The sequence below is a fragment of the Microtus oregoni genome, unplaced genomic scaffold (assembly GCF_018167655.1).
Source record: "Microtus oregoni isolate MIOR12 unplaced genomic scaffold, Mior012 000087F_ref0000451, whole genome shotgun sequence".
In the NCBI taxonomy this organism is placed as follows: domain Eukaryota; kingdom Metazoa; phylum Chordata; class Mammalia; order Rodentia; family Cricetidae; genus Microtus; species Microtus oregoni.
This window is the reverse complement of record NW_024544554.1, coordinates 2144871-2171439: the sequence shown is the minus strand read 5'-3', so window position 1 is coordinate 2171439 and position 26569 is coordinate 2144871. Positions and strand designations below refer to the sequence as shown.

At 46.4% G+C, this 26569-nt stretch overlaps 1 protein-coding gene across 3 annotated transcripts in view; it reads right to left on the bottom strand.

The window, feature by feature from the left end:
• LOC121442189 (major facilitator superfamily domain-containing protein 6) overlaps positions 1-21416 on the bottom strand; it is a 65422-nt gene extending 44006 nt beyond the window's left edge. For 2 of the 3 annotated variants that reach the window (XM_041643631.1, XM_041643633.1), the window contains exons 1-2: positions 21087-21416; positions 1768-3365 (exon numbers count right to left, since the gene is read on the bottom strand). In XM_041643631.1, coding sequence (XP_041499565.1) covers positions 1768-3311 — 1544 coding nt within the window. In that variant the 5' untranslated portion in view covers positions 3312-3365; positions 21087-21416. Of the gene's footprint in view, positions 1-1767; positions 3366-20781; positions 20906-21086 lie in introns of those variants that run through there. The other variant, XM_041643632.1, reaches the window with a different exon arrangement.
• Positions 21417-26569: the final 5153 nt, after the last annotated feature.

The window sequence follows — 26569 nt, the reverse complement described above, 5'->3', positions numbered from 1 at the left end:
CCCTGCCCTTGTCCAGAGACACAGTGTGGGCACACAGTCATGGCCTAAGAAACCACAGAAGTCCCCCCACTAAGTGTAAAACCTGAAGGTCCAACACAATTTTCCACCCCTGTTGATTGCCATCTTCTCTCTGTCTGTTGCTCACTTGCTATCTCCCTCTACAAAATGGGTAACTTCTCCTTCCATGTCTGATCTCTCTACAGCATCCAATAGGGAAAAGGCAGATGGTTTAGGCCCCTTGAAGCCTGCTGAGTAGAGTGCAGCCACAGATAAGACTGCACGTACCATGTCCCAGTCAGCTCCACTCCTGTTATGGGAGGCTGTACCTCCGCCGTGGTACCCTTGGAGTGAAGTGCCCCAATGTTCACCTGCCTCTGAAGGCTGTAATTCCCTCATGCTGCAGTATGACCCCAGCCACTGCAGCCCTCCCCAGACCCAGTGATGTTCAAGCAGAAGATCAGACTCGCACAAACCTCTAATGGATGTTCCAGTGACCCTTAACATGCTCACTGGATGACTTTGTCCATCCCGTCCAAAAGGCACAGATTGGCCATCAAGCCTACTGCCAACAGGTTTCTGACCTGGCCTTCAAGGCTCCTGAGGCATACACCCCGTGGGACCCTTCATCTTACTTCCACAATCTTATTCAACAGCCAGGGGAACATTTTACTGAAAAGTTTGGTAGACTATAAAAAGATTGCTTGATCCCTCCTGGATGCTCACATATGCCGTAATTGGCAGCATGGTATTATTAATCCTTATTATCTTTACATGCTTTCTGCAGCATATTCAATAGCAGCAGGCAGCAATTAAGGCGACTCTTCAGGTATTAAGGACCCTTAGATATCCCTCTCACAGTCCTCTGCAGGAGGTTATGCATGTCTGGTTGCCTGAAATTCAAAAGGCTACTGCCTAGTCCCCAACCCTGGCAACTCTCCAGGAACAAGTGCTCTTTGAGATCGGTAGTCAAGATGGGTAAGAACTTGTTCAGCGGGTCAACCTAAGACAGGCACAGTTCAGTTGCTGAGCCCTCCTAAGGCGGGGTCTGAGCAAAGAACTTTGGCTCCCACTAAGCACCCATGTAATAAAAATGGGTGGATATGTAGAAAGATAATACGTACATGACCAAGAGATAAACCAACCTAGGGTCTGCCTGAGGGTCTAGCAACAGGGACCGTCAGAAGTCCTGATTAATGTCTAGCTATTGCAACCACACAATGTCAATGGATCGGAATGCAGCCTGGATGCTGGGAAGAGTATATAAGGCTCTTCCCATTGCTGAATAAACAAGATTTCTGCTTGCCTTTTTCCTGACTCCTATTGTCTATGTCATTAATACCGCGCCTTCTCACCTCCTACCCCAAGGGAGCCGTCAGAACCCAGAAACAAGTAAATATTTGAGAATATAAAAAGGCTGGAGAAAACCAATCACTTTGCCCACTAAAGTCATCCTTTGTAATTAACACAGAAAGCAGGCACTCAAGGTCCACAGATTAGGGTTCATCAAGTTGAGGCTCCCACAGAGTCCCTTAGTATGGAGCTGTGTAGCCTTTATGACTTTTGGTGGTTGTGGCCTCTTTTTTGTTTCTTGGATAATCCAGCTAAATCGATGCCTCACTTCCTTTATTCTTATTTGAAGGAAGAGGAGCAGCAGCAAGCTCCAACCTCACCTAGGCCCAGTCATAACATAAACCCTGGAAGTATTAAGGACAAAAACAATGGGAAAGCCAGTCTCTGAGGAGCAGCCAATAGGAAGCATTCTCTTACCTGATGTGGCCAATCAGCTCAATGAGCTTGTGGCTGAAGAAGTAAGCCGTCAACTCGGACACGTGACTCAGGACCGAACAGACCCCAAAGAGGGTTGTGGTTCCATTCAGATCTTCCAGATGCCAGTAGAGAAAGGTGAACACAAAGCCGTATCCAAAGCCCATGAACCAGGCAACAAATAGCACTGAGCCGTACTGCACACTGCACAGCAGCTTGATCAAGTCCCAGAAGTTGAAGGCCTGTGAGTGGGACGTCCCAGTCGGGGTCTCCTCGGACGACTCTGTGGAGTTGTCCCTCTCCACCTGTGGGATCTCCACCTCTTTCCCCTTACTGTCGCCATTTTTGAAGTGGTTGTAGCGGAACCGGAACTGCGTGGCCACGATCAGGGCCATGGTCATGAGGACTCCAAAGACGATGAAGACGATCTGGTAGTTCCGGTACTCGGGGGGCTTGCACCCCTTCCCGTCAATGAACACATCTATGTGGGTGTAGTCAATGCCGATGCCCACAGACAGCATGGCCAAGCCCCAGCCCAGGGAGCCCCACATGCGCTGCAGCCCATAGCGATCTCGGTGTTTCCCCAGGTACTGGAGGGTTACTGTGTCTACAATCGTGACCGAAGAGGCACTAAAAAATTCTCCGATTATGACAACCACCAAGATAACCAAGAATATCGCCTCAACTTCTTGCTGGTCATAAACGAGGGACACTTGGTCCGATGGTAACGATTTGGTGGTGGTAAAGACAACAGCCGTGGTTGTCTCCGTGGTGTTTCCTGTCGGGGTAGGAGTCACTGCGCTTGCATTAGAAATCAAGTCCGTAACACGGTGGGTAGCTTCCTCTGTCTGGGGCTGTAGCGTGGGTTCGCTGGTCAAGGTCAAAGCCGTGGAGAAGAGAGCTGTGTCTGAGACGTTGGGCTCTTTTTCAGACAGCGATAGCAGTTCCCTTTTCTCGCGCGATTTTGGTGCTGTAGTAAAGAAAGCAGCGGTGGAGGAATTCATTGGCAGGATGGTTACTAGGTGACTTACGTTGGTGGGGTGAGCTGTGGGGGGAATCTTTGGTATACATCTCAAGGTAGCAGGTTTGACAAATCCAATGCCCAGGTTGAATAAAACCCAACACAAAAGCGAGAAGAGGAGGACAATCTTGCCCTTTCTGAAACGGTCCGCAACTACGCCCCAAAAGGGGGCGCTGCAGAATTCAATGAAGTATCGAATACCCACCAAGAGTCCGCTCTGGCTGGGTGACATTCCCAGCTGTTTATAATACACGGGCAGGAGTGGGTACAGAGAGCCATAGGCGGAGTAAAAGAAAAAATAGAACACCTTGGAAATGAGAAGGTCATTGTTTATCTTCACACAGTGTTTCTCGATCCAGTCTATTTCCTCCTCGGGAATGGCAGAAGTCTCTGTGGAGGAGGGTGTCTCGTTGGAAGGTGGCTCTGTTTCCCTACAGATGCCATTGAAGGGATCAGCAAGGACATACTTCCTCTTCTGCTCCTCTTCGTCATCAGTTAGGATAGCAACTTTATCATCTGCAGCCATGGCTTACCACTCCCATCGGGGTCTGAGACCTTCGGAATCCTGACCCACGGTGACCTATAAATAGAAATGTAAGACATTTAGTGAGGGAAATCATTAGAGCATCCCCTTGCCTAGAAATGAGGCAATCACAACTGTGGAGAAAGTTCTTATCACCTACCACGCTGGCCAAGAAAACCGCTTTAAAATATTAAATGCGATCCAAGAAATGGCTCAATAGTTAAATGCATTTTCTGTTCTTAGAGAGGACCCAGGTTCAGTTTTCAGCACCAGGGTCATGTGACTCACAACCCTTCCAACGATCTTTAACTCCAGCTCTGGGACTCTGACGCCCTCTACTGGCCTCCACACACACACAAGCACATACATACATCCACATACATAGCCAGATGTGTGCACACTGGAGAGACACATACATACACATAAATAAAGATAACGTAAGTCTCCTTTGAAAATTAAGTACTCTTGCGGGCACCGTTTGGAGCTGGTGGCTGGCAAGGCATCCGGTATGGAAGCAGCCTTGCCATCACTTACACTACACACAATGCTCTCAAGCATCATGTCAGGAGTGAGTTTAAGAGATTAGAACCCCAAACAGGCACCATCTATTAAGGGCTTCCAAATAGCTCCATGGTAGAGCACTTGACTACTGTATGTGAGACCTTGGCTTTGGTCCCCTGCAAGACATACATATAGGAATAGATGTGGTTTTAACCTTCTAGTAGTTTACAAAAGAAAAAAAAATTATTGAGCTCTTACTACACCCGGTAACAGTTAAAGACTTTTATGTGTGTTAATTCACACTCATTACAACATGCTTACTGCTTTGTCCACTTTACAGATAAGAAAAAATGAGGCCTGAAAGGTTAACTAAGAAGTGTCAGAGCCTGGATTTGAACCCTACCTTATAGAGTCAGTACATATACTGTCATACAATCCTGGGAGCATACAACCTGCAGCCTATGGGCTACGTGTGTTCCGGGATAGCTATGAATGTAGCCCAACACATGTGTTAATAACAGGGTCATGCTACGGTGTCCAAAGCTTGGACACTTCCACCACCAGAATATCAAATACCACACGTTACATAATAAATCAAAAGAGAAGGGTGTTTCTTTATATGAAAGATTAGCAATACATCAACGGTAGAAGTTTATAGTGATCATGCCACGTTCTATAGTTTTCTGTTACTTTATTACAGAAATGATTAAGAAGTCAAAAGATTGGGCTTACACCAAACTTGGCGCCCTCCAGTTGCACAGCCTGGTGCTAAAAGGGGTGCTCCTTCCATTCATTTCATGTCCCTTAACTTTCTCCGGCAGCAAGAAACATCACCTCCACTTGCCGCCCCAAGTGATGCTCCTACCTTTTTTCCCCAATATGAATTGACATTCATTAAAAAAAATTCCAGAATCAGGTGCATGTAAAAAGCTTTAGATCTCTACAAAGCTCCTAGATAAACAATAGAAACTTTTTTTTTTCTTTAAGACAGCATCTTGCTAGGTAGAACTTGCTCTGTAGACCGGGCTGGAACTCTGAATTAAAGGTACACCATTGCAAGCAGTTGCCGTGACTCCCTGACGGCCGAGTTTAACCCCAAACCCTGCTTTTTCCATCACAGGTCCCTTTGCAGGAGAAACACCTCCAAAACCGTTGGCCTTCGGGGCTTTCTGGTATTGTTGATCAAGACACGCCTCGTCCCATCAGTGACTATGGCTCTTCCTGGCAGCATGAAGAACTTTGAGCTGCGAGCTTTGTAAGCCTGATCTTAAGAGCTAATTTCTGGGTCTTGCCTGCCCCTGCCCTTTTGTGGTACTGGGGACAGAATCCGGGGCTTTGGACATGCTTGGCAAGGACTTTTTCACTGGGCTACAGTCCCAGCCCTGACCTTTTTCATCTTAGTAGCAAAAGAAAAAATTTTGCTTTTTTCTCAGATAAAGACCTCTTACTGCCTGGCTATGACAGACTATCTTCAAGGCAGTGTTGTTATTTTTCTTTGGCTCTTAAAATCTTCTCCTCTTCAGCTCAGCAGCTTCAGTCACTTTTGGAAAGCACAACTATCCCCCCCTCCCCCCGCCACTTCCTGAACTGTTTTGCTGTCTCAGCTCAAATTGGAAAGACATGTTTGTTGTCCCTAAAATGGAGCGTTATATCACACGGGTGGTTGAACAGAGGTATTTCACTCCCTTCCCTAACTCCCCTTCAACTGACAGTAAACAAACACACGCACAGAAATGTGCACAGGTACACTCAGCAGTCACAACCTAAGCTCTGGAGAGTTAAGGGGCACACGATGGTGAGGAAATAAAGTGGACTGAAATATGTAATATCCCCCCAAAATTAATCTTGCATCATCCCTTTCTTGGGCTGTGATCTGCCATTCGAAGGAGGGTAATCAAGAGAGAGCAGGGCATGGGATACAGGAAATAATTCATCTTGTACGAGAGGCAGGCAACAGAAAAACAGGGATGAAGGTGACAAGATGCCTTAGGACCAATAGTCAATCAAGATAGGTGGGAGGTTATGTGGGCAAATCTGCTGGTCGAAAGGACACCAATACAACTCGGCAGGCTGAATGGCACTGGGCAATACAACTCGGTAGGCTGCATGGCACTGGGGAATAACCATAGTTCACTACATGTCTCAGGTGACCAGTCACACAAACATAGACAGCATTAGAATAGCTCCGTGGGAGAGCAGGAAGTCACAGACAGCAAGGCTCCACACCTTCCTCAGTGGGAGACTCACCTACAGTCAAAGGCCCAGAAGTCAGAGCACCCAAAACATCACCTAAAACACAGGAAAAAAATAAAATGTTGTGTCTCAGAGGAGAAACCAGAAAGGAAACAAAAGTCCAAGCAGTTTTTTGGGTTTTTATGGCTATCTACTTTAAAAACACAAGACATGCAATCTTGTATATGTTCACTTCTAAAACTTTAAAAGAAAACGCAGCTTTCTTTTAAAGGATAAAAATCTTTTAAAGAATAAAAAAAAATGCATTTTCCATTCAGAGAATAAAAAGACAGTAAGACAGTATACCAAATGTTTTCACCGTAAAGAAATGGTAACTATTTGAAAAGATGAAAATCATTACAAAACATCTAAAACATAGGAAACCGCTTAGGGTATCCACACAGATAGACTGACGAGCTATAACTTTAGAAGTAGAGAGAATAAGAAGTGACGTCTGGAATTGCATCAGAGGTCCTGCCCGGAAAAGCGAGGGGCCTCTCTTTACTCTGTCACCTACAGAATGAATGTGGGGTTTGAAAGAAAATGGCCCTATAGGCTCATCGATTTGAATACTTGGTCCCCAGCTGGACCTGTCTGGGAAAGATCAGGAGGTAGGAACGGCTTCGCTGGAGGAGGTGTGTCACTGGGCTTGAGGTTTTTTTTTTTTCAATATTTATTTATTTATTATGTATACAATATTCTGTCTGTGTATGTGCCTACAGGTCAGAAGAGGGCACCAGACCCCATTACAGATGGTTGTAAGCCACCATGTGGTTGCTGGGAATTGAACTCAGGACCTTTGGAAGAGCAGGCAATGCTCTTAACCGCTGAGCCATCTCTCCAGCCCCTGGGCTTGAGGTTTTCATGTCCTTCCTGTGTGTTCCCTGCCTCCTGCTTGTGGCTGGAGATGTGTGCTCTCAGCTGTTCCCACCCCCATGCCTTTGCTCCAGTCTCGTGGACGCTGACCCTCTGGAGCCATAAACCCAATTAAATGCTTTCTTGTATCAAACAATTAAAAAATATACACACGTGTCAAAATATAACCCCATCCATGGGTACAGTGTTTAGACTATTATGGATAAATAAGAAGTAACATTGATTTTACAAAGAAAAAAATGCAGGATCATGCGATTGCAGGCTTTCACGAGATGTTAAGTAAACTGCCCCTGTCCCCCACCAAACATATTTCTTCAAACTTGTATAAAATATTTGATTGCTCGGCTTCTAATCAGATTTCAAGTTGTCTTTAGTTAATCGTCCCCCACAAAGACTTAGTGTGGGAAGACCTACTGTATATGTGTTGCTTTTATTGGTTAATGAATAAAGAAGCTGCTTTCGGCCAAAGGCTTAACAGAATATAGCCAGGATGGAAAAGATAAATATAGAGAGAGAGTAGGCGGAGTCAGAGAGAAGCCATGTAGCCACCGCTGGGGACAGATGTCTCCACTGGAGCCTGCTGGAACTTTGCCAATAGGCCACGACCTTGTGGCGATTCACAGATTAATGGAGATGGGCTAGTTTAGGATATAAGAGCTAGCTAGAAATACGCTTAAGCTATTGGCCAAATAGTATTGCAAATAATATCGTTTCTAGGTAATTATTTCGTGGTCTGGGCAGCTGGGAATGAACGAGCAGCCTTTCCCCCAACAAAGACTGCTATGACCTTGGCGAGTAGGTCAGAGGAGGGCACCCAGTCCTCTTGAGAGAGGCCATGAGGGGCCAATGCTCAGACACAATTTCTATGGCAGGATGTGGACTTCAGCCCTGGTGACCGACTTCCCAGTCACTCTTTCCCCTTGATTCTAGTGGTTCTTATTATAAGCTCTGTAAGGCTTCTCTCACTAGAAAAGTCATGGCTAACTAGTTCCCCAGCATTAAAAAATGGAGAAAGAATCAACAAACGAAACAAAAATCTAAGGAAATGTCCCATTACAGATCTTCACTCTTTTCTATATGAAAGGCACAGCCGGAAATATTTATATGAATTTCAATCTAAAAATATAAATAAACTATTTTAGCTTAAATCCAGGACATTAGTTTTTATTTTATTTTATTTTATTTTATTGAGACAGGGCCTTAGAGTGTAGTTGTGGGAGTCCTAGAACTCACTATGTAGAGCAGACTAGCCTCAAACTCACAGGGATCCACGTGACTCTGCCCTCGAAATGCTGGGGTTGAGTCCATGCAGCACTAGGCCCAGCCCAGATATTTGTTTTCAGACAATATTTTCATGTCCTACTTGGGTTTTGAGGAAACAGAACGCAGTCATGGAGAAACCTGTGACAACCTCGGGACCAAGGGCAAAGAACAAGCCAGGAACAATGTCCACAAAATCTTAATAAAATGACGATTTGCTCGAGGCAATGGACGTTGAATTGGATTATACCTGACCGTTGCAGTACAGATGAGACAGTTGTGCAGACCGTTAGCAGCGCCTGAGGTTTAGTGTGTTCAGAGTGAGGGGCCACTGCGCTATTAGGAGCTCAAGATGGCAGCTCTTGGCACCTCCCTGCCAAGTCCCCCTAGCCATCACTGCGGTGCCTCAGGACAGGGGTCCTCCTGAAAGATCACAGCTCTATCAAACAACAGAACAGGCTTCTCTTTCCCAAAGGCCCCTGCTGAGCAAAGGGTAGGTAAGAACACAGTAAGAACATGGCTGACTGAAGTCAGTAAGCACTCTTCACTGGGAACTTTGACCTGCGAGTCCCCGGCCTCTGGAACTGTGAGAAATTAACCTTACTGCCAGTCCGTGTATGGAGCTTTGTGTCAGATCTTGTGAATTCTGGGTCAGCCAACACAGATCCATCCAACTCCTCTCTGAGACAAACAGCTCTTGCCTTACAGCTTCCCTGGACATTATACACGGAAATCACACACAGACCTTCCTGAGGACAGGAGCGCAATCTGTGTAAGGTTGGCTTTTGTTTATTTCTTAGAAGGCTGAACGTTTTCTCACCCAGGAGACTCCAACGCCAGTAATCAGCACCACACTGTGAAAATCTAACACAGCCCTCAAAGCCTCCTACCAGTTCCTACACCGCGTCATTCCTACAGCAGGGATTTCTGAATTATTGATGCGAGGCAGTAAAATCATTCTTGCTAAAATAGATAGCTTCCTTCATTTGTTATTAAAAAGGCTCAAATCTATATTGTCCATAAACATACGCTATAAGCATGAAATCTCTGGGAGGGGGTAGAATCAGCTTTATAACTGAGGCATGATTTGGCATGACTTTCACAAGGTCAGGCTCATGCACACGATGGCAGCGTGTATTCGGGGTAGCGGTGGCACAGCTGTGAAGGAGGAGAGTAATACCCCTGGTTAACACAGGAGAGAACTGTTTCTTCTGCCATTGCTACCATGACTCGGTGTCACCCAGGAACCGAGCAGAAGCTGTGAAACACCTATGTCCTGAACCCCGAGAGCCAGCTCTACCTAGTAAACTGTCACTGACCATTCAAGATGTCCTCGAGCAACCTCAGTCAGAAAGCAGAACTCGGCCACTGGCTGCTTCAATTTCTTGCTACCAGAGAAGGCTAGGGGAGAGCACAGCAAACCAGCCTCGGAGTCCTGATGTTTATACACATGAGGTTATGCTCCGGGGCAGTCACTTCAACCCTCGCCTTTTCCAGAAGAGCTGTGTTCAAAAGCACATACGCAATATCTATCCTACAGATCTTTGGGGATCGGGACTGCTTTAGTAGCCACTGCCCAATCAGCCAACGTCATGAAAAACCAATACAAAAGACAAGGAGCCCACAGTACCATGGCACTGTAGCACAGCACAGAGAACAACTGTTTGGGAATCTTCCTCTTCTTTCCGAGGCATTGTGACGCTGAGGGCTGAGCCAAGCTAAGGGACAATGCCCATCCTCACGTTTCCAGCTGGGCCCTCCAGGCTCTCAGCATCTCTGCCCCGGCTCCCAGAGCTGCACACCAGCTGCATGCATAGCACAGGGACTGAGGTTCCTCCCAGAACCCCAGCATTCCTGGAAGGTCCTTCCCAGACCCCTGACCAAAATCTGTCTGCGAGAAGACAAACAGATCCATAACGTGGGGTTGCTCAGCCAGGGTGATGTATTCACCCATTAATTCACAGTAGAGTGCCTGGTCCCCATCACTATCGCTAACCACAGCACAATGCCGGTCACGGCTTCCTGAGGTTTAACTCAACCTCCACCACAGTTTCCCAGAGTACACGTGACCACTTTCCTACTGTGGATAAGGAAACCGAGGCACAGCAGCCAGCCCGCCCCAGCTCACACACACACCCAGAACCAACTGAAGAGATGGATCTCATTTCAGATTGTCTGTGCTCTTACCGGGTGCTACTTCTAGATGCACTGTGCAGCTATTCAATGGGGTGTCGAAGGCATGTCCTTGCCTCAAACTCATGTTTTGGAGTAGGTAAGATAAGCCTTAAACTCGGGCAACATTAAATAAGGTCAAGAGTGAAGAGGCATTTGAGAAAAGTAATGACATAGAAGCAATTGCATAATGAATGAGCAATCACAAACTACCTAACCCGAGTAAAGAGCTCATGCTTCAGACAGGAGCTTACAAGAAAATGAAGGATTTTTCAACGTACTCTTATTTACAGATTGCACGATTCTATAGATCGGTGATGCCAAAGACACCAGCAGAAAACTCTGAGGTCTGAGAAATGGTGGCAGGAGACAAAAATCCCATGTGAGACAGGACCATGCTCAATGACACACACACACATAAACACAACACATCCACACATACATGCACACGCATATGCACATACACACATACAATACACGTGCACACACATGCACACACAAAAATACACATACACGTACTCATACACATCCTTACATATGCATATACACACATGCACACATGTATATGCCCACTCAAGCACACACACACACACACACACACACACACAACAAAGGAGCATAACAAACAGAGAAAGAGAAAGAAAATGAGAGACTTAAATGGAAGCAAGATCTTTCAGGAAAGACAGGGATTATCTCAGGCAGAAGGGAGACTAAGATTGAACCTTGAACGATAGTTAAGGCTTATCTCAGGCAAAGGTGAGAGAGAAAAGTTCCCGGATAGGAAATGAAAGGAAACCCAGGTTCCTTATAGAATTTACAGCAGGGCTACGGGGTATGGTGTGGCTGCCAACCAGGACAGATTACAGGACGCTTGAATACCAGCCTGAAGGTCAACACAGCACAAAACACAGTACTAAAGACTGAAAAGATGGTCATTCTTTCTTCTCTCTCAATCTAACAGGTATACACTGAGCACCAACCAACAGATGGACAAGTGGAGAGGCACTTTGGGGCCCACGGTTTACACAGTGGAAACCGTATAGTCCCTGCTTTCCAGTCCAGTAGAGAGAGACACGGAGCACTCCCTGTCCCAACACGCTGCTTCAAATGCGAAGGCAGGTGCAGGCCCGGAGGCGAAGCCCCGTGAGGAAGTTTCTCTATGAAGCTGAAACAGGTGGAAGGCATTCAGGAGAAGGGCAGGGATTCTGATCCCGGGGCCCTGAGCAGGGCTGGGACTAAAATCCCAGCCGTTAAAGCCCCAGGAAAGTTTCGGTCTCTCCCCTCTCCCGCTACAAGGGAACAAGGGGTTCACTGCGGGAGTGAGATGGTGCACACTAGACCTTAGCCTGTGCTGGGGATAGGCAGGAACATGCGGGACTTCCCTATGCAGAGAGCAAGGGCGAGCCTCTGCTGGAGTGAGGCAGGGAGTAGAAAGGCCACACTGGGACTTTGCAAACATTCTACCCTCTAAACTTTTATTTCAGCAGGGTCTTATGACTGAGTAGGATCTAAAAGATGTGCTAGGATGTTTTAGGACTAAGGGTAGCTTGTAAACTGTGTCCGATGCAGCCGTTGTTAGCGCCAGGAAACGGATTCATTCGGGGAAGCCGTCCCTCACCTTCCTCCGTTTAATTTCCACACACGCAGTTCTCAGGCCTGAGCTAATACATGATTTGCCGGCAGTCCCAGTTGCTGTCTTTCCACGGCTGTCCTCCCTACCCACAAGACTACAGACCCAGTAGAAAGGGACCTCCTACGTCACATACTGTCCTTTACGTCTGTCACTTGGCTATTCCCAGTGGCGATATAGGCTCTTCGTGTTCCTTAAGGTTTGTGATCGGAGATTAAGTTTAGAAAACAGCACAGGGCAATCCCAGCTATTCTGGCTTTGATAAGATGATGTCTCTATAACCCTCCTTTGCCTCTTGGTAAGATGAGGATGAAAACACCAACCCAAGCCAACCAGAAGGTTTTAGGACTTAACAGAAACTGCGTGTGGAAACAGCAATGTTTTCATTCAGTGGTGGGGTGGCCACTGCAGTTTTAGCCCATGATATTCTATTGACTTCCCAGTAATTCTAAACGTAGTCTTCTCAAGTGGACATTCTAGATCTACCTGGCATTCCCTGTGAAGTAGGCTGGTATTTTACCCATGATGCTCCATCAGCTTCCTCGTCCACTGCCTAGAAAGTGGCAATGGGGTTCTGGCTCTCAGAGAACACCCTTGAATTACAGACTGGAAGAAGACACGTCTTCAGGCCCCCAAAATAGCTGCTCATTTAAAAAGAAGCATTTGGCATATTTGTGACATCACAAATCTGAAAGCAAGGGTTTGAAATCTTTAGCGGTTCTCTCCGATCTGCTAAGAGGACAATGGGAGCAGACAAACAGCCACATAATGTTTGCTTTATGGGGAGAAACAAATATCAATTAAAAAGAAATTACAGCTCAGGTCCTTCAGGTCGTCAAACGGATCCCCAACTATGCATTTTAGGCGTCTGGCTGAGTTTACATGTAGGTATCTTAGAATATCTTGGAATATATATACATACATATATATATATATATATATATATATATATATATTTGATTTTTGAGACAGGGTATCTCCGTAGCTTTTGGTTCCTGCCCTGGAACTAGCTCTTGTAGACCAGGCTGGCCTCGAACTCACAGAGATCCGCCTGCCTCTGCCTCCCGAGTGCTGGTCTTAAAGGCGTGCGCCACCACCTCCCGGCTGGAATATAAATTTGAAGCTGGAATCTCATCACTTTCTTTCAAATAACTGTCCCCTCGTAAAACAAGCCTGGCAGGAAGGACAAGAGACGATCCCACAAGAGATGAAGAGCCTTTTCAAGGAAACATATTTCTATTTTTCCCGTTTCTCCAATGGAAAAACGCAATAGGGGCTCCAGAGAAATCACGGGTAGCTGGGCCTGTGTGTTTATTTGTTTAGAAGATAGACAATGTAGTGACTTAGAGGCATTCCGGGGCTTTTGTAAAGGGGAAGCAAATTGTATTGATCTCTTCCTCCACCACAATCACCAGCCAGGTGGTAATGGCATTGTGTGTTGCACCACCCAAGCGAATAGGCAGGGGTGGCAATAGCCACTGAGCTGACGCTTAGAAACCACTTCCTCAAGGAAATAACATTACAAATAGGAGTGCCCAGTTACTCAGCTCACAGTGCAAAGGACCAGGATGATTGAGCAGGCAGTGTTTAAAGGGAATTCCTTTCCCCTTGATATGCCAAGGTGCCAACAATGCATCTCACCAAGGCAAGCTCCCAGACTCAGGATTCTACTTAGTCCCTCAGCACGGCCCCAGGGAACTCTACCGCTTGGCTCCTCCAAGTACCACTGTTATGATCAGAGGTCTCTGAAAGCCTTAAACAAATGTGTCACACACTGGTGGTGATGGTGGTGGGGAGGTTCTGGGAATTTGTTGGCTTCAGTCCCCCCTCCCATTTCCTCGTAGCAACAGAACTGGTAGGTGGGGAGGGGGAGGCGAGGACAGGGAGAACGAGCTTGACCCCCACCCCCAGTCAAGGGCTAACTGCTCATTTGGCAGCTGTCTCTATTCACACTACAGCCCCAATGACTGACTATAAGTTTGGTTATTAGTAAACCGAAAATAAAAATGACTTTAAAAATCTTTTATGGAAATCAAAAAGGATTTTTAGGAATTTGGAATTGAGGCAATTGTTTAATGTTTTATAGAAGATTTTCCTTTAATAAATAATTGTTGATTATACCAGAGATAATTTACATAAAATGAAAATAAGTTTTGAAAAAGACAAAGTACTGTCCAGTTTGAGTGACTGACAGGTTGCTTTGGAAAGCTAGCACAAGGAGTTCCCGGCCCAATATTCTCAGAAAAGGAAAAAGTCAATATAAACATTGTAGAAATATGGATCCAAGAGCACACACACACACAAAAAAAAAAAAAAACTATCAACACTGGAAAGTAAAAACAAGTTCAGGTACAGTCGCATAACCACTCACAGAACTATGTTAGGCATAGACTAATAGTATATTTACACTGGATTCTTAATAAGTGATTATTCATTACAAGGCTGATGTCATCGTGTGGCTACTGGTATCTGAATGTGAAGGGTTAAAGAAAGCACGTCTCTCCACAGGAAGAGACGTGATACCCGAAGCACTTGCTTCGGATACACCTTTGGGAAAATTATAATTTAACCAGATTATAGATATTAAGATTTAAATTTTTCTATGCCCATGAACTTATTGCCAACCCTTTTTAGTTGAGTCTACTAAATACATTATTAGTATAGTTAATTTATTTATATATTAAGTATAATTATGCTATATAAGTATAGTATATTTATATAGTCTAAAAGAAGTGGGGGGGGGGCTGGAGAGATGGCTCAGCAGTTAAGAGCACTGACTGCTCTTCCAGAGGACCCGGGTTGAGTTCCCAGCAGTCACATGGCAGCTCACAACTGTCTGAAGATCCAGTTCCAGGGGATCTGACACCTTCACACCAGAACACATAAAAGAAAGTAAATAAACAATAAGAAATAGGGGCTGGAGAGATGGCTCAAGGTTAAGAGCATTGTCTGCTCTTCCAAAGGTCTTGAGTTCAATTCCCAGCAACCACATGGTGGCTCACAACCATCTGTAATGGGGTCTGGTGCCCTCTTCTGGCCTGCAGGCATATACACAGACAGAATATTGTATACATAATAAATAAATAAATTAAAAAAAATAAAAAACCAATAAGAAATATTTTTAAAAAAAAGAAGTGTGTGTGCCCTGAGCACATCCCACGTGTCATTTAAAATTGTCTAGCTGTTTCTTGCGCTGTTCAAGTTCCGATCATCGAGAAGGATTACATGCTATCAATTTTAATGATCCAATACCTTCAGCCAGAGTTTATTACTTAGCGTGTTAAAGAGAAGACGTTTGACTATATAATCCTAGCAGTACCTTGTGAAATGCTGGTGAAGATGAGGATTGGCAAGCATGCGCGTTCACCACAAACAGAAGTGTAGATTTTTCTGGAAAGCAACAGTTTCAGTGTAGACAATGCAATGGTTTGCACAGTAAGCAATGGAAAGCAGGAATAAATTAGGGTATAAGGAGAATTAGAATCATATACCCATATCATGGGAAAACATAACATAAAGCATAACATATACAAACAAACAAACAAAAACCAGAACAAACCCTATGTACCATGTCGGTTTTTATCCATAAATCTGTGGTGTTCACATAAGATGTATTTTAGGATGAGACTGAAGAAGAAACACGGAACTGTTATAAGGGTTATCTGTGGATGATGAAATCAGGCCTCCAAGGGCTGCTTCCCCTTAAGAGTCGCTAGATTGTTCTTTAATGAACATTCACCACTTTTCAAATACATTTTTGCTTTGCTTTAAATACAAGGCATCTAAGTGACACCCGGGGTACCCCCGATCGTAGAGATGGCGGACAATCATAGGGACTTGCCAAACTGATGTTTATTGCTTAGAGATGCCTTGTGCCACCTGAAAAAAAAAAACAACAACATTCAAAGGGCTTTGCAATTGGAGAATATCTAACACCATTAATATGAAGCATCATAACTTGAAAAATAGTTATATATATATATATATTCTTTTTTCAAGTATGAAAATGAAGTCTAGTCATTAAACTCCCATAACAAAGGTGACTTTCAGGCACATCTGTCCACTAACACAGTGCAGACATCACCATGGACAACCTGAAGAGTCACTCACTGTCCAACAACCCTAGGAGCTTGAGCCTCGGCATCAAACCATGTTTGCCAAGAGCAGGGAACTCTTTAGCGGTATAGACAGTAGGGATGCCACGTTATTCGCTCCTGATTTCTGTGTTTCCTGTAGGGAATTTGTGTCTTGCTGTGTGTGAGCAAGCTTCTCTGTCCTGGGCCCAACCTAGGGTGCTGAGTTGAACACATGAAGAGTTAAAGGGACCTAACCGAAGAGTGGAGGCTTCCCACACAAGAGGGAACCAGTCCAGACTCGTCAGTCACTTTCCCTTGGCATGGCTCACCCACAAATCAGGCTGGTCCAGGCAGCAACAGTTCCTCTTTCTAGTTCTCGTTTGTCTCCCCATCAAAGCCACAGCTGACTCATGGGGTTCCCAGCTTCCCCCCCCATTCTCCTGCCTCGCTCTGCAGCTCGAACAGCTCAAAATACTTTTATGCATTTCTTCCACCATTCAGAGTTGGATTCCCTTGTTTTCTAATTACAGATATTCCCTGAATTATGCTCCCTTCTGGAACACACTCAGAGGAAATGAAAAAAAAAAAAATCCCTGCCTCCTAATTCACTCCCTTTCACATCTCCTGAACATGGCTCTTCTGGTAGATTGCATCTTCCATCTTTGCTCCATTATTTCATCCTACCCCACCCCATCCTAAAATGCGGCAGAGCCACCAGCTGTAAGCAACAGTGTGCGCTTTTCCTTACTGCCAAAGCTGGGCATGGTCTTAGCTCGATCAGCACCACCTACAGCTCAGCCACGCCTACATTTTACTGAACCAAAGCAGAAGGCTATGTGGACGACACACAGCAGGCTATGCAGGTTTAGCTCTTACTGGGTGAAGACAGGGGTGTGTGTGTGTGTGTATGTGTGTGTGTGTGTGTGTGTGTGACACATACACATGGACTTTAGAGATACAAAGTAGTATCTAGAAGAGACAGGGAGAGACTTTAGAGATACAAAGTCGTAACTAGAAGAGAGAGAGAGACTTTAGAAATACAAAGTCGTAACTAGAAGAGAGAGAGAGAGACTTTAGAGGTACAAAGTCGTAACTAGAAGAGACAGGGAGAGACTTTAGAAATACAAAGTCGTAACTAGAAGAGAGAGAGAGAAAAAGAGAGGCTTTAGAGATACAAAGTAGTAACTAGGAGAGAGAGAGAGAGAGAGAGAGAGAGAGAGAGACACTTTAGAGATACAAAGTCGTAACTAGAAGAGAGAGAGAGACTTTAGAGGTACAAAGTCGTAACTAGAAGAGAGAGAGAGAGAGAGAGAGAGAGAGAGAGAGAGAGAGAGAGACTAGAGATACAAAGTAGTAATTAGGAGTGTAATATCTATAGCAGACACAAACTCAAGGCTTGGGTTCTACATTTTAAATATTTATTTTTGTTTTCTTTTTTTTTTTTTTTTGGCCTTTGCACCAACAAATCAAACATCATTTGCTACAGCAAAGGACTCTGCTAGTGCCCAAAAGTTGAATGAATTGAGACTATGCCATTTTCCAAAGCAATGCACATCTTTCAGATACAGAGGCCCAATCAGCTTCAAAGAAAGGGCAGTGCATCAATGAGTCTAAATATCGGATAACCTGCTAGTCAGGAGTCAAGGAAACGGGCAAGACGCACAAAAGCTGGGTTCACACACTGTAGGCCAGGACACTGAATACCCAGACAGCCAGCTCTGGGTAACGAAACAAGGAGGAGTTACAAACCCAAAGGGAATGTCCCAGGTGGAGCCCCCAAATTCACATCACAACCTAAAAGTACTGTGCCCGAGGAAATGCCATGAACGGTCCACCTAAGGACGAACGTTTTAGCCAAACTGGCCTTAACCAGGGTGGTTCTCTGCGCTTGGTCACCTCGACATCAGGCAGACACAATGAAAACCTCAAATGGAATGCTACACCTTGCCTATAACAGCCAGAACAGCTCCTGTACAAAGCAACTTTACAAGGAACTCCTCTGCCAGGCGGCATTATAGTAACATGGTATCCTAATGAACCAAGATCATTGAGGTCTTCTTCACACGGAAAACGTGAGAGAGTGGTATGTCTTCTTGAATCTGAAGAGTGAATGTGTCTTGCTTTGGATTTCTGATTCTGAGCAGGAAAATGCCTTGGCTTTTAAGAGTTCTACACAGTAGTTAATACAAGAGTAGGGAGAATTGTGGGGCTGCATTAGTGTTACCAAATACACAGTGTGCGTCAGGCTAAACTGGGTGATGACTTGCTGTTCCTGAAATGTCACTAGGAGAACCTGAAGGCCTCTCGGATGCCATATTTTCCTGAGGTGACACAACAGGCAAGCTGACTCTTCCCATCAACCTATTCACTCCACCAAGAGAGAAAACAAAATTGTCTCTCTGCTTTGTAGTCACAAGCAAGACCTAGTAGAAAGGAATTCTGACATGCCAGTGTGATGCTCCAAAGCATTCTTCTTGCATGAAAGCCAGCAGGTTGTAGACTATGTCACAGCCAATGTTGGGAAGGGGCAGTTGGCCACCCTCAGAACATCTCTGCCTCTGACGTCATCTTTCTTTCTTAAAACCACTGTATGTGATGGTTCGATGCATCTAGTCTGCGGTAAGATGCATCCAGTCTTCTCTTACGTGAAGTATTTCCCTTCTTCTTTCCCCTTTTTAGTTTATATAACAAAAGAATGTGTGTGTTTTTTTTTTCCAATTGTTAACCCATATTTCACTTTCTAAGGTCAAAAGAAAAAGTACCACTTTACCTCTTCCCCCGCCGCTGTAAGGTAGCTACACTTAACAATTTGAGGCCAAGCAATCCCATATATGCCAACACTGATGTTTCAGTAAATGAATATAAATCTGGTCTGCAATCTGCCTTTTTCACTTGATATGCTTTGAGTTTTCTTACGCCAACACACCAGTGCAGCTAGCAGACGCAAGCATCGCATCTCTCGATTGCCCTGCTGGACAAACCCTAAAGACTCAGTGAAGATCAAAACTAAACTTTAAGAACCCATTGATCTAATACTCAATTTATCTTTGGCAATAAGGTTTACCACTCCCTGTAAATTCAAAAGCGGTAAGAAAACCTGGGGAAAACGCTATAGATTCACAAATTTATATGCATTATCAAGACATAGATTGTTCTGTATGGGTAAGTGGTACCATGTTTAATACATGTGTGTTGAAAGAAAATTTACTTTGAAAGGCAAGAAGCAAAGGAAAGCATCTAGGTAGATGGTGACACTTAATAGATCCTGAGCAGGGAGGGACACCATATGGAAATTTCCTATGATTTGAGGCCAGAAGCACGGGCCAAATCTAACTCCACCTCTTATTGAGTATGTGGTTGGTCTAAGTTGCATAACTTCTCTGAGCTTCCCTTTCATGGTGCATAAAAATTAGGGATCAGACACCAGTACAGAGATTTGGAAATTAACTCTTCAGGGTGGTAGCTTTAAAAAGAATAACTATTGGTACTGCAGAAGATATATATATGTGTGTGTGTGTGTGTGTGTGTGTGCACATGTGTGTGTGTGTGTGTGTGTTTGTATGTACGGTGGACAGAATTGGTGATCCAATATCCACACCAACAAACATGTGCTATTTGGTCCTGTGTAGTCTCCTTTTTAAGCAGCCTTCTTGTTTTATATTTACCTTTATAGAGAGAGGGCCTGGGAAATAAGTAACTACAAAATACTTAATAATTTTAATTCATTATAGAAATAAGACTGTCTTTACTCCCCCAAGTGTGTCTTGCACTGAGCTCATTAACAATGCTTCAACTTTTTCCCAAGTAACCTGTGAAAAGGGCCATTCGCCCTTCCTCATCACTAACCGAGAAATCTTCCACAGATACTAATGACAAGCAGTTCTGAGGGTCAGAGCCAAGCCTCCCAATGCAGAGGACTCTATCCTCCCCGCTTTCTTCACAAGACCATCAATAATGCATACACCTTTAGCTGGCTAGCGCCGGCTCTGAGAAAAGCAATGTTCTGCGCAGTACACGGACCTGCCAAACGTTCGCCTCCTTTCACACATTAAACTGGAGGCTACCTGCTTTCAACTACCTCTAATATCACACTATAACATCGTGAACTTTCAGAAAAGCAAAAGGAAATGTGGCGGCTACACTATCCATCCATCTTCTTTCTACATGGGGGAAACAGGCGGCCCGGAATGATGTAACAACCCAAGAACAAAAAACTATGTAGACACCAGTTGGGAGCTGAACTTCAACTCCAGACAAGGTTATTTCTACGACGGATCGGCAGGTATGTTCTGGTGGATGTATAAGTATTATTAAACGCTTTAGGATGACAGGAAAGGTTTGTCGTTTCTCAGGCATGTGGGAAAAGCAAAACGCAGAGCGAGTCAGGCTCAAGGGTAATAACCCACCGGCAAGGCAAGACCACGTAGATGGGGTGTATAGAGGGGGAGGGGCCACATCTGAATTCTTCACCCTCCTAAGATGGAAATGTACCTGGTAACCTCCGTTTAGGAAGGGACTTATGCCCGAGCTGAAGCTAGTCAGCACGCACGACGCAGGCATTTCTCCTAGGAAGGTAGAAGCCCGGGGAAGAGATGTGAGCCCCCCCGTGTTTGTTTCCGTGGGAGGCAGACAATGTCAGTTTCCTCCTGCCACCTAGGGGCCAGGTCCCTGTCACCGGCCGGCCGTAGGGACACTGTCGCCTCCCCCCTCTCCCGGGGATGTTTACCTCCAGGGCGACAGTGGGGCCGGGCTGAGACGAGCCTGGGGACCCGAGAGGCCCACCCTCGCCCCCACCTTCTGCTGCAGCTGGGGCGGCGGGCAAGGGCTCCCGGGCAGCGCCTTTGTTTTCCCGACTCCAATTACGTTTGCGGAAGTGCTGCCAGCGCGGGGGACGCCGCGCCGCTGCCCTGCACCCCGAGGATGACAGGCGGCGCCCGGGCAGCGGGCGGAGGCTCGGAAGCCGGGCGGCGCCCACCCCGCAGCAGGTGCACGGCGGAGGCTCGGGAGCCCGCGTGGCGCCGGCCCACTCACCTGGTAGCGCTCAGCTGCGCGGGGCGCGGGGAGCCCTGTGCCCGGGGTGCGGGGCGGCGGCTCGGGGCGCCGGGGCGGCGGCGGGCGGGCCAGAGCTCAGCATGTCGGTCGGGCGGCTTGCTCCTGTCCCGGGGCTGCAGCGGTGGCGGGCGGACGGGCGGGCAGGCGCGGCGGCTGGATGCGAGCCGGGTGGGGCGAGCGACGGTGGCCTGGCGCAGCCGCTGCGCGACCTTCTGTCCGCTCCTCCTCCCGCTCGAGTCCTGGGCCCGACCTCGCCGCCGCCGCTGCCTTCGCTCGCGACCGGCTGGACCCGTTTCAGGGCTGAGCTGGAGGACCGGGCGCCAGGTGCAGCGCTCCGCCTCCTGCGGCGGCGGATGCGTCGGGCGCCTCCTCCCCGGCCTCCCGCCCTCTGGGGCCGCCCCAGGGACCCAGGATCCAGCCCCTCTAAGATGGCACGTCCCCGAAGGGAGAAAGAGGAAAGTGGGCAATGTCCCATCCTTCTCCATCCCCATCCCACCACACCCAACAGCTCCTGCTGAGCCGCATTCTGCTCCCCAATCATTGGATGGGCGCGGGGTGTTGGAGGGGACTTGAGGCCCAAAGTACATGACCACCTGCAGTTAGCAAGCATTTAGTAGGTGCCCTACTCAAAACTATCGCCACCGATGAGATGCATGATCTCTGGGTCTAGGCACAGCCTAGGTGGACTGTCCTCTGCTGACCAGAAGGGTTGGTAAGGAAGGCAGGCGAGGCTCCAAGAGCTCCTGGAACCCCAGGCACAGCTAAGGCACCCTTAGCCAACAGCTGAACACGTGGCACCTTGCTGAAGAGGTGACCTAACCGCAGGTGTCACGCTCAGAATTAAGTTGTATCATTGGTTAAACATGGGAAGCTAGTAGAACTGGTTGTATACAGGTTTCATTTGGTAGGTGTATATGCCTGCCTGAGATGGGGTTTAGAACATTTCAGAGCCTGTTCACACAAAGCCAGTACTGATGGCAGCTCACATTTAGGAACATTGATTTCTTATATGTGAAGCAATGTATATGTATATGGTAATCTAATCCTATAGATATAAGCAATGTTAATCTGATGTTAAAGAACAAAATAAGGCTAAAAAGTTAATATAACTGGATTCAAAATTACTAACAAGAGGAAGAAAATCCAGGCTCTGTAGTCCTGAGATGTGACTGAAGACATTTTCGTAGGCCCTGGAGCTTCAAATGTGGAGTCCTCTTTAGGAAAAACTATAAATACACCGTTGCTGGATGCCCGCTCCGGCCCCATTGTCCAGGGACAGCTCCTATGGTCAGCACACCAGCCTCATGGTAAATCCACTTGAAATGTTGAGACACAGGAGTTAAACAAAGATGGCGCCTGCTAGGGTTTCAGAGGGAAATTATAAGATGATAATAACGTGTTTACGGGACTCGGTACGGCAGATCTGCTCTGAAGTGGCCTGGAGACACCTGGGGCCCCTCGGCTCTATGTGGAAGTGGATGCCACGAAGGACCTAGGTGGACTGTCACGTGAGACTTATCAGTCTCCTGATCTGTCCAGCCGTTAAAGAAGCGACTAGGAAGACAAGAAAAGAAGCGGGAAGGGAGGGAGGAAGAGAGAGAAAGCAAACAGGTAAGCAACCTGGCCACAGATCTGACTGCAGTGGGTCCTCTGCTGTGTGAGCAGAGAAGCAGGGAGTAGAAAGGAGAAGGGGCGAGTTCCCGATCCACAAAAGCAGGCCCAGACTGAAGAGTGAAACCAAGCCATCCTGAAATGAAAGCTGCCATTTCCGTTTCAGCAGGACGAGTCTTGAGGGCCTCCACCGGAGAAAGTACTGTTGAATCGGCCTTGTAAGAGCAGAGGTTTGGTTTTTGTTTTTCCTGGCAGCCCCAGTGCTTTTTACCAGTTTTTACGGTGTCTCCTGGGTCATATTTACATTTCTTAATTTTTAGATAATATATAAATATATAAATACATATTTATATAAAACATAATAATATTCTTAATAATTTAATAATATAAAATATCTATTAAAAACCAGAAAATGCGTGAGGCAAAAGTGATCCGCCACTGCAAACCCTGTCACGCAGACTTTCTTACCTCCTGTGGGGTAACCAGTCTGTGGGGTGTGAGCAATTAGCCTCCAAACACATAGCCAGTTAGGCTGACCCAGAGACCGTTCCCCAGAAAGACTTGGGAAAACGAGATGTTTAAAATTGCCTGGCAAAAAGCCAGAGCAAGGGACCAGGCTAACACGCTAGTACAACAGGTGGAGGGGTTCACACATAGTCACCCCGACTCGGCCGTGCCATTCTTCCCAGCTAGGGAGGCATAGTGCTGCTGACCAGAGGTGAGGTACACCAGGAAGAATGGTAGACGGTGGATGGGACCCAGATACGGCTCTGCTTTCTCTACTGGCTGAAGGAGCAGCCTAGTCCCTGGCTACATTGTAGCTTTCAAGATGGTGCCCGAGTGGCTGTGGATTTTTGTCTACATTCCTCAGACAGAAGAGTGCAGCTTTCGTGCGTGTCACCAATGGGTGATCATTTCAAGACTTCCTGACTATTGCTGCCTTCTGAATATTTAGTCACCCAAAATATGTTGTGCCCACTTGGTTCTTCAAGCTTTTTCCTTAAATACATTGTAACGAGTCGCAATAATTAAAAAACAAAAACTTCTCACACTCAGGACTTACCATGTGCCGTGTGAGCAATGTGCTTTCAATTTGATTTATTCATATGATCGCTGTAGCAATCATCTTCAGTCAGCATGAGGATTTGCCCACTTTACAAACGAGTTCATTGCATACAAAACCGAAGCAACTTGACCAACGTCACACACTGGTAAATGACAGAATCTGCATAGAACCTACATAGACCAGCTTCTAGCCAGCCTTGGCTCTTTATCCCTCATTCTGTCTTGCTTATTTAAATACTTATAAACATGCATGCTCATACATACAAGATGAGGATTTTTATTCTTGCAAAAGCAGTGTCCCTTTCTCTACCTTGGCAACAGTGGATGCTCCTCCTCCTCCTCCACAGTTGGGGACTAACAAGTCTTGCGTTTTCCTCTTCCTCTCTGGTCACGCCCCTTTGCATACCTCATTTGTGTTTCATTTCTTCAGACTTTGTAGGCTGGTTGTGTTCTCTTGGTAGTGACCATTCTATTTTGCAAGCAAAAAGAAGTTAAAAAAAAAAAACCTTTGTCCTTCAGGACTGTGGCCCCTAGAGGTTGCATACCACCAACAGGGCACCTTTGACATTGGCTATGCTACTATGAGACTCTAGTCCTCTTAAAACCCATCAGCGACCTTCTCTACTGTAACAAATAGCTATAAAATCTATTAGTTAAATGGGTTTGAATAGTTTTCTCCTACAGAGGAGCTGCTCCCAATCCCATTCTCCAATGCCCATAACAAACCTAAATTTCCATCTCTGGCCTTTAGGATCACATTTCCAACCCATGGGGTATGAAGACTGTAATTCCCATCCCTTGATGGGAAACTCCCGATGTGTTCTGTTGTGCTCATTCATTTTCCCGTTGGCTGGGATTCAGGCACATGGCTACATCTTGGAGCTAAAGACAAACCAGCTTTATTGGAGTGACTGGGTACACAAGAGAAAGCTACTGAGACCCAAGAGGGGGAGGATGAATTTTGAGAATCAAGCAGAAGTCACCAACAGCTGGAGCTACCCAGGAGAAAACAGAGGGATGTGACCTGGATTTGAGGGAAAAGAAAGCCATCACGAGAAAGTGACATTAGGCTGAGATCTGAAACAGAGCCGGAGATGACCAGGGGAGTTCTGCAGAGACCTTTCTTCATAGGAAGAACCAGGGTCACATGACAAATAGACTGCAGAGATGAGTTGGGGGGGGGGTAAGGCAGAGGGTGGGATGGGCAGATGATATCAGTGCCTCCCACTAAACATTGGAAAGTTTTTAATTCAAAGCAATCTGGTAAAAGATGCTTAGGAGGCGGGGTGTGCTTCTGAGGAGCTCACATGGCTTCTGCAGGCAGGGTGTTCGCTGACTGTGATACAGTTGGAAAGTATTCAGTGGTAAGAAGAAAGGTTCACAGAGGCATGGTCTGCAGAGCGAGTGGAAGGATGGGGAGGGTTCATAGACTCGTGGTCTACAGAGTTAGTGGAAGGATGGGGAGGGTTCATAGACTTGTGGTCTACAGAGTTAGTGGAAGGATGGGGAGGGTTCATAGACTCGTGGTCTACAGAGCTAGTGGAAGGATGGAGAGAGTTCATAGACTCGTGGTCTGCAGAGCGAGTGGAAGGATGGGGAGGGTTCATAGACTCGTGGTCTACAGAGTTAGTGGAAGGATGGGGAGGGTTCATAGACTCGTGGTCTACAGAGTTAGTGGAAGGATGGGGAGGGTTCATAGACTCGTGGTCTACAGAGTTAGTGGAAGGATGGGGAGGGTTCATAGACTCGTGGTCTACAGAGTTAGTGGAAGGATGGGGAGGGTTCATAGACTCGTGGTCTACAGAGTTAGTGGAAGGATGGGGAGGGTTCATAGACTCGTGGTCTACAGAGTTAGTGGAAGGATGGAGAGAGTTCATAGACTCGTGGTCTGCAGAGTTAGTGGAAGGATGGAGAGAATTCATAGACTCGTGGTCTGCAGAGCGAGTGGAAGGATGGAGAGAGTTCATAGACTCGTGGTCTGCAGAGTTAGTGGAAGGATGGAGAGAGTTCATAGACTCGTGGTCTACAGAGTTAGTGGAAGGATGGGGAGGGTTCATAGACTCGTGGTCTACAGAGTTAGTGGAAGGATGGGGAGGGTTCATAGACTTGTGGTCTACAGAGTTAGTGGAAGGATGGGGAGGGTTCATAGACTCGTGGTCTACAGAGCTAGTGGAAGGATGGAGAGGGTTCATAGACTCGTGGTCTGCAGAGCGAGTGGAAGGATGGAGAGGGTTCATAGACTCGTGGTCTACAGAGTTAGTGGAAGGATGGGGAGGGTTCATAGACTCGTGGTCTACAGAGTTAGTGGAAGGATGGGGAGGGTTCATAGACTCGTGGTCTACAGAGTTAGTGGAAGGATGGGGAGGGTTCATAGACTCGTGGTCTACAGAGTTAGTGGAAGGATGGGGAGGGTTCATAGACTCGTGGTCTACAGAGTTAGTGGAAGGATGGGGAGGGTTCATAGACTCGTGGTCTACAGAGTTAGTGGAAGGATGGAGAGAGTTCATAGACTCGTGGTCTGCAGAGTTAGTGGAAGGATGGAGAGAATTCATAGACTCGTGGTCTGCAGAGCGAGTGGAAGGATGGAGAGAGTTCATAGACTCGTGGTCTGCAGAGTTAGTGGAAGGATGGAGAGAGTTCATAGACTCGTGGTCTATAGAGTTAGTGGAAGGATGGGGAGGGTTCATAGACTCGTGGTCTACAGAGTTAGTGGAAGGATGGAGAGAGTTCATAGACTCGTGGTCTACAGAGTTAGTGGAAGGATGGAGAGAGTTCATAGACTCGTG